Raw genomic sequence first — 7,235 nt, forward strand, 5'->3', positions numbered from 1 at the left:
TAGAATTACTGAACATCGAACAAAACCTTAAAACTCACTTCGTTCTCGAACAACATTAAAAAAAAAAAAAAAAACAATAATATTAAACTTAAATTTTTAAAAAATTAGAAACAAAAATATCAAATGCCTACTAAAGACGTGTCAAATATTAAAATAGACACTTTTATAGGCCTCTAATTGCAAAGTTGGTGGAATATTTTCCTCCACAAGTAAATAATATAAAAATAAACTAGTGGGTGACGAGGGGTCAAAGTTTGACAACCTGTGTCACATTTCATAATATATTAAACTTTGAGGACCAGAAATAAATAAATAAATTAATAAATAAATAAAGCTGGTAGATCTCAGCCGCACAAATATATTCTCTTGCTTTACCAATGATTGGCCTTATGCCTTTTTAACCTAACATGCACATATATCATTGCACATGCCTTCCAATATTCTTCCTTTGAATTTTATGAATAAAGACACTCCTAGCAGCTACTCCTTCCACATTTTAATACTCGACTCGTACTATAGGGGAGCCTCACCCGTCACTCTATAAATTTCTGCAATCCCGTCCATATTCGAAACTTAGAAACTCGTCCCTCATCAACTCGAGCATAGCATACATATTTGACCTAACAGTTCAGAAGCTCGAATCCCTAATCTACAATACTGAGCAAATGGGTCTTTTGGAGACTGCTGGCATTGGAGGACGTCGGTGGAATCAGTATGAGAAGCTACACAGTGAAGGTAATGACGTGGTTAAGTGTAGACATCGATGGATGAAGAAAACACTGAAGAGAGGCAAGAAGGGTTTTCGATTGTATCGGCTTACGAGGTCAAGGAGTTTTAGTTTGAAGGTATCGTTTTTGGTCTTGTTGTCGAGAAGAATCAGGGAGATTGTTAATAGAATGAAGGTCGAAGATGTATGTGCTAATGTCATCTTCTTAACTCAATGGGGACTTCCTACTTTGTCTTATAATTCCTCTACGAGTTCGTTGCTTTGATTCATGTTCGTGTTAATAGCTTGTATGTAATTCTTTTATGTTAGCAACTTTTGTTATTCACCATTTCCGAGGTATTAGTTCTTAACCTATCTTGTGAGCCAAAATAATAATAAATAATTAATTATTTAAACGGATTAAAATATTGTTTTAATTCGGGAATAAAATAAAAAAAAAGTTACATTTAGTGAATTTTTTTCTAATTACATTAATTAAATTTGATTTTGCGAAATATATATATATTTTTTTTGAAATTATTAGGTTTTCTAAAAGGATTTAAATTTAACTGAAATTAAATTTTTTAAATTAAATATTTGGTTTATTCTATTTTAGTTCGAAAAGATTTAAAACGTAATTTTAAAAATAAATATTTTAGTTTTTAGTTTTTAATTTTTAAAATATATATTTTAGTGTTTTTAAAATTATTATAATCATTATTATATTTTCATTAATATTTGTCTTATTTAACTTATGAGACTTGAATACGTTCTCGAGTCAACGTCGATCAAAATGGTAAAATGATAGTTGTTGAATAATAAATTTAAAGTAACGATGCAATATAAATGCTTATTTAAAATTGATCCTAGGACGCAAGCTAGTCCAATTAAATTATACGTCACGGTGGTTGGAAGGATTGAGTCGAAGTCGGGAAAGAAAGAACGGGTTAATCTCGAATTAGTTAAAATCTAAAAGTCGGACCCAAAATTAATTAGGTCATCAAAATGATGATATAAACCGAGGAAGTCACTAGAGATGCTCGTGGAGCGGGGCCTTACTCGTCTTTGTTCGTGTCCTCGCCTCCTATTTTAGTCTTCATCTCCGTGGAATTCTTCTTTTATTTTTGTAGGAATCGAAGTAGAAATTCTTCATGGAGAATTCAAGACAGATCGAGTTACCTATGATGAATTTTTTTTCGATCTTTTTATATATTTTTACAAAATATATTAATCTCAAAGAAGTATTTTAATCTCAGAGAATTTTTTCTTCTCCTTTTTCATCTTTGTTTAGCTAAAAATGGATCGATAGCACGACTACGAGTACAACTAGATCAATCCGTGTCAGTTTGAGTTCAAAATCTATTGTCGGGCCATCGATGATCCTCTCTAATTTCAAACCGTCAATAAATAAATAAAAATTGTACCATTCAAATTTTAAAATTTTAAGCAACGAGAACAAAAATAATTATTTTATTAATTATTTTTCTTTTAATACAAAACATAATTATTATTTTCTTTTATTACCCTATTTTTTCTATAAACTAAAAAGTTTGTATTTAAATAGTTATATTTAAATTATGTATCTTAAAATTTAAAATTTAAATAAACTTATTATTTATATAATATAAAAATGGTATATCGAACAAATAAATAAATAAATGTTTAAATAAATTGATATATTTATAAATTAGGAACAAAATAGCGAAATCATCCAGGAAATTACCAATTAGCCCATCAATCACCGTCCCATAAACTTGGCGCCACCTGCCTCTGTTCATCGAACGCCCACCTCACTTGGAGGCTTGGATTTTTTGATTTTACAAACAAATTGGCTTCTGATTCTCACAGTATACAGGAAAACAAGCGCAATCCAATTCGTATTTTCGAAGAAATTCATTTCAATTCAATCCCAATCCCCGTTTTCTCCCTTTTTTCTTGTTCTTCGGTTTGGGATTTTACATTTATATATGTTGGAATCAGGAAATGCTGAGAATCATCTCTCAGATGTTGGTTGTAGTGGTGTTAATGACGATGGTGATGATGAAGACAATGAGCGTCGTAAAAGTATGGCGAAGGGCCAAATCATCGCGCCTGATTTGGGTAAACAGAAGGGTTTTGGAAAGGCGAAACGAGTGATGTTGTATCCATTTCGAAAGGCGAAGAAACAGATTCTTCGGCGGAGGATTAAGAGAGATTCTTCTTCTTGTTCTTCGTCTTCTTCTGTTGATTGTACTAGAAGAACAAGTTCTTCCGATAAAAGGGTTTTTGATGGAAGCGTTAATCAGGGTTGTGGTTTCTGTTTCATGAAACTTTCAATTTCAGATTCTAAGAATGGGCCTCCGACTGATCCTAATCACCGGAAGTTCACTAATGAAATGTTGAAAGTTCTTATTGAGAAGAATGATTTCTATTCCAAGGAATCCAATCCTCACTTGGGTATTCATTCATCTTTCCTGTTCTTAATTAAACTTGATAGTTCATGAAGTTTGATGATATTGCTATGGTTTTTTTTTGTAGATGTTCATATGGGCACTGGACGAAAACATTAAATTCAATTGGGTTTTGCTTGTTGAGGGTATGTAACGACTTGTTATCCACGGATTGATTGATTTGATCAACTTTTTCCCCAATCTTCTCTTGTTTGCTAAGCAAATAGGAGAAATTTAGTGTTTGGTGAAGCTCTGGCGTTCTGTTTAGTTTATTTGATAGTAGCCTATTGATATATGTTCATAGTTGGAATGCATACTCCAAAGGAATATGTTGACCAAATTAGCTTTACTTTACATTCCATACTTCTGTCATATGAGAATCTGAGTATGAGTTCTATGATCATTGAAGGAGTTTTACGTTTTTTTTCGTGTCCCGGATGAACTCGACGATTCTATTCTGTGTTCAGGAGGTTAATGTTGTTCATGGATTGATAGATTTGATCAATTCTCTGCTATGCAAATGAGAGAAATTGTGTGTTTGGTGAGACTGGCAGTCTGTTTGGTTTATTAGATAGTATCCTATTGATGATGTATGTTCATAGCCGGAATATATTGACCAAATTAACTTTACTGAGCATCAAGTTTTCAATCCTCTCTTTTGGCATTTGAAAATCCAGATTGAGTTCTACAGTTCTTGTAGGAGTTTTACATTTTTTTTTTTTTATTGTTTTTGGATGATCCGACGATGTTATTTGTGTACGATATCCTTAATGTTTCTGATCGAGTAACATCAATGTTGAATGGTTAAAGCTAGAGGCTTTCTACTTATGAACAACTATAGTGATTACAACGCTCTTTGCTTATCTACAGAAAGATGAAGTATTATGCACTTGTGTCTCCTATTTTATATGTACGAAAAATCGAGACTTGTATCAGACAACTTAGTCTGCTGTTCTTCTTCATCGCCCCGTTTTATCTCATGGAAGTTAAGTTGATGGTATGCTACAAACTTCGCTAGTGATGCTTATTGTAACACTTCAAGTCTACTGCTAGCAGATATTGTCTTCTTTGAGTCGAATGGTTGCAGTGGAACGGTAGCGGCTTGTTTTAGGTTAGCAGATTTTGTCTTCTTGAGGGAAAGTCCGAAAGGAAAAGTCTAAAGAGTACAATATCGGCTAGTGGTGGATTTGTGATTCTTTTAAGGGGCTAAGCTGATGGCAAATACATGCCCATTTTTTTCCTCTCCTTTATGGTTAGTTCACCTTAAGAATGTAAGGTTCACTTAGCTTGATGATCCAGTGGACGATCTCCAGGAAGGTGAATACAAATTCTAGTTATATTTTGGATTGAGTTAGAAAATGGCGGAACTTAGGATTTTTTGTTGTAACTTTTCATCAAATTCTTGACTTAACCTGTCTCAAGTTTTTGAGAAGCTTTATTGTAAGATCTCACATCGGTTGGAGGGGGAAACGAAACATTCCTTATAAGGGTATAGAAACATCTTCTTAATAGACAGCATTTTAAAACCATGAGGCTGACGGCGATATGTAACGGGATAAAACAGACAAAATATCTACTAGCGGTAAACTTGTGTTGTTACACTTATTCTCATTCATTGCTATGTGACAAAATGCATGCAAGTTTAGTTCAAGCGTCTAGCCTTAACCATCCCTTTTCCCTTGTTAACTCAACTACCGACCCGAAAAGTTTCGGTCGAGAATGAAGTCGAGGAGGATTTCAACGAGGTCTTTGCTAGTGATTACAACATTGATTTAGAAAATCTGCATACTGATGATTAATATTTTCGAGACGAAGGAGATTTTTGTGTAGATGTTTTTTCTTTGTTTGATGATAACCAATTTGGATTGGAGATCCCTTCTTCTTCAAGTGATCCATCCCTCTTCTCAAGCTATTGTTATGGAGCCACCACCTTCTTCTGCTGCTAAGTCATTTTTGGTTGGGTGGAGGTTGCTTTTGATAGCCTGGTTGGTGGGTCTTTCTGCTTTTGTATGGTTGGCTCCTCCTCTGTTTGGTGGCTTTTCTTTGGAGGTTTTGGCATTGTTCATTGGGTATGTTGCCTTGCTCCTTTCCACTTTAATAGATAAATTTTTAAAACAGTTATTCGGTCTTCAATCTTCAATCTTCGTTCTCGTTCTTCGTTCTTCGTTCTTCGTGCTTGAAGTGTAAAAGAACGGAATGGTTTCGAGTCTTTTGATTGTATCGAAAAAATATATTAATTTGACAATATTTATTTTTGGTTTCGAGTTTCTCTCTTTTTCCACCCCATGGTGAATGTTAGTGATGAAGGCATGGAATGAAGCATGAACGATTGACTCGTGGGATTGACATGAGGAGGTGGGAATGATTATAGTTCTAAGAACGAACAACAACTAATCAATATATTTCAAATATTGAACTTTTTTTAGGTTGAAAAAAGGATTGTTCTTTAGCTTATTCATAGCAATTATCCCGCCAAATGACAAGAAACGGTGGTCCTAACTTTGTTTAGGGTGATCGAGTTCATGCTAAGAACGGAGGAAACTATAATAAAACACCATTGAAAAAAATGATCCCAATTGAAAAAAAGAAGAGAAAAACAAATCCCCAAATCCTAATTCTTACTCAATCAATCAGTGGAAAAAAAAAAAAAAAAAAAAAAAGAACAGAAATCCAAATACAATCTTCAATTTACAGCAACCTCCATTGATTTGCTCTATTATTTCGGAGCAAGCTTCGATTTGATCTTCTTGACCTCTTTTGTCCCAATCTGAAACGCCTTCGTCAAAACATTATCAGGCATCGGCGGAGATGCGGCGAAAAGCGTCGCCGCAATGGATTGAGTACCAGGCAACTGGCTGTTAAACGCCGAAATCACCGCCGCCGGAACCTTGCCGTTGTTTTTCTGGAAATGGACTAATCCCTTGGGGAAGACGAAGATCTCGCCCTTCTTGATCGTCTTCGAGACGAGGACATTGGCGGTCGTTATGAAGCCAACGTCGAGTTCGCCATCGAGGACGAACACGATCTCGGTGGCGCGTGGATGCGTGTGCGGTGGATTAAGGCCGTCGGGGGCGTAGTCGATCCGCGAGAGGGAGACGCCGAGTGTGTTCAGGCCGGGGATTGATTGGACATTGGCGCCGGTTACTCGCGAGCCAAGGCTATTGTTCGTGGCGCCTGGTTTGGCCAAGCCGTCGAAGAAGAAATCGTTTGCTGAGAAATTCGACTTGCAGGCGAATCCGTTTACTTTGATTCCTGATTTGATTCAAATGTTAAAATGTTCATGATCTGGAAATATAAACGGTTTGGGAATGCTGGTATAAATTAGGGCATATGATTTTTTCTGATCTTAAACATGGATTAGAACAGAGGAGATCCTTTGAATCAATCTGAATTTCCTGATATCTTCAGACATTTCGAATGAAAACAAGATCAAATTCAATTCTAGCTCAAGAACATCAAGAACATCAAGAACATCAAGAACATCAAGAACATCAAGACATTTTGAATGAAAACCAAAGCAAAAACCCTGTACCCTTTATCCACCTATGAACAAATGAAAACCCAGAAGAACCCTAAAAACCTTCAAGAACTTGAAGGAACAGAGCTTGAACAAGGAAATTGGGGAAAAAGAAGAGTAGGTACCTGAAGCAAGATCTGCGACGCAAACATCTTGAAGAAGATCGGGATCGGCAGCGGCGACGGTGAAGAAGATGAAGGCAAAAGGAGCAGCAAACAGAGCAGGGAGAGGCAGCTTCATGTTCATGATTGTGAAGAAATTTGGTGAAGAAGAAGAGGAGAGCAAAAGGGAAAAAGAAAAGTGGTTGTTGTGGGTGGTGGTTGGTTGAAGAAGTTAATATATAATTGAGCTATGAATTGAGTTTGATTAGGTTATGATGATAGCATTTTTTGAGAAGATCGGGCATGGAAGGCACCAAAGATGCCACTTCTTAGGCAAGTCAATGAGCGATGTCCCCATCTTGTTGGTTCTTGTGGAAATTTTCGACACTCGTTAACGTTCCAAGTCGGCCACCTTTACGTCTCTTGGGAGCATTGACCAATGAGAAGTTAGATTTCACCGACTCGAAGTCGTCTCTCTCAAT

At 35.8% G+C, this 7,235-nt stretch overlaps 2 protein-coding genes across 4 annotated transcripts; one reads left to right on the forward strand and one right to left on the reverse strand.

Moving 5' to 3' along the window:
* Positions 1–2,444: 2,444 nt before the first annotated feature.
* LOC111494022 lies at positions 2,445–4,586 on the forward strand. Of its 3 annotated transcripts, XR_002720100.1 has the most exons (4): positions 2,445–3,142; positions 3,224–3,280; positions 4,006–4,406; positions 4,449–4,586. XR_002720100.1 is itself a non-coding variant. In XM_023144006.1 (3 exons), exons 1-2 carry the CDS (start codon positions 2,674–2,676, stop codon positions 3,253–3,255), a joined length of 501 nt encoding a protein of 166 aa, XP_022999774.1. In that variant the 5' UTR covers positions 2,445–2,673; the 3' UTR covers positions 3,256–3,280; positions 4,006–4,407. The 3 variants fall into 3 exon arrangements, 2 of the variants coding, with proteins under 2 accessions (XP_022999774.1, XP_022999773.1); XM_023144006.1 differs by lacking the exon at positions 4,449–4,586 and having other exon boundaries at positions 4,006–4,407; XM_023144005.1 differs by lacking the exons at positions 4,006–4,406; positions 4,449–4,586 and having other exon boundaries at positions 2,447–3,142; positions 3,224–3,776.
* A 976-nt stretch (positions 4,587–5,562) lies between these two features.
* LOC111494017 (germin-like protein 5-1) lies at positions 5,563–6,996 on the reverse strand. Its single transcript, XM_023144000.1, has 2 exons — positions 6,778–6,996; positions 5,563–6,387 (listed from the first exon to the last, which is right to left on the reverse strand). The coding sequence occupies exons 1-2, from the start codon at positions 6,896–6,898 to the stop codon at positions 5,852–5,854; spliced, it is 657 nt and encodes a 218-aa protein (XP_022999768.1). The 5' UTR covers positions 6,899–6,996; the 3' UTR covers positions 5,563–5,851.
* Between the last annotated feature and the right edge of the window lie 239 nt (positions 6,997–7,235).

This window comes from Cucurbita maxima, unplaced genomic scaffold (assembly GCF_002738345.1).
Source record: "Cucurbita maxima cultivar Rimu unplaced genomic scaffold, Cmax_1.0 Cma_Scf00019, whole genome shotgun sequence".
Lineage (NCBI taxonomy): Eukaryota > Viridiplantae > Streptophyta > Magnoliopsida > Cucurbitales > Cucurbitaceae > Cucurbita > Cucurbita maxima.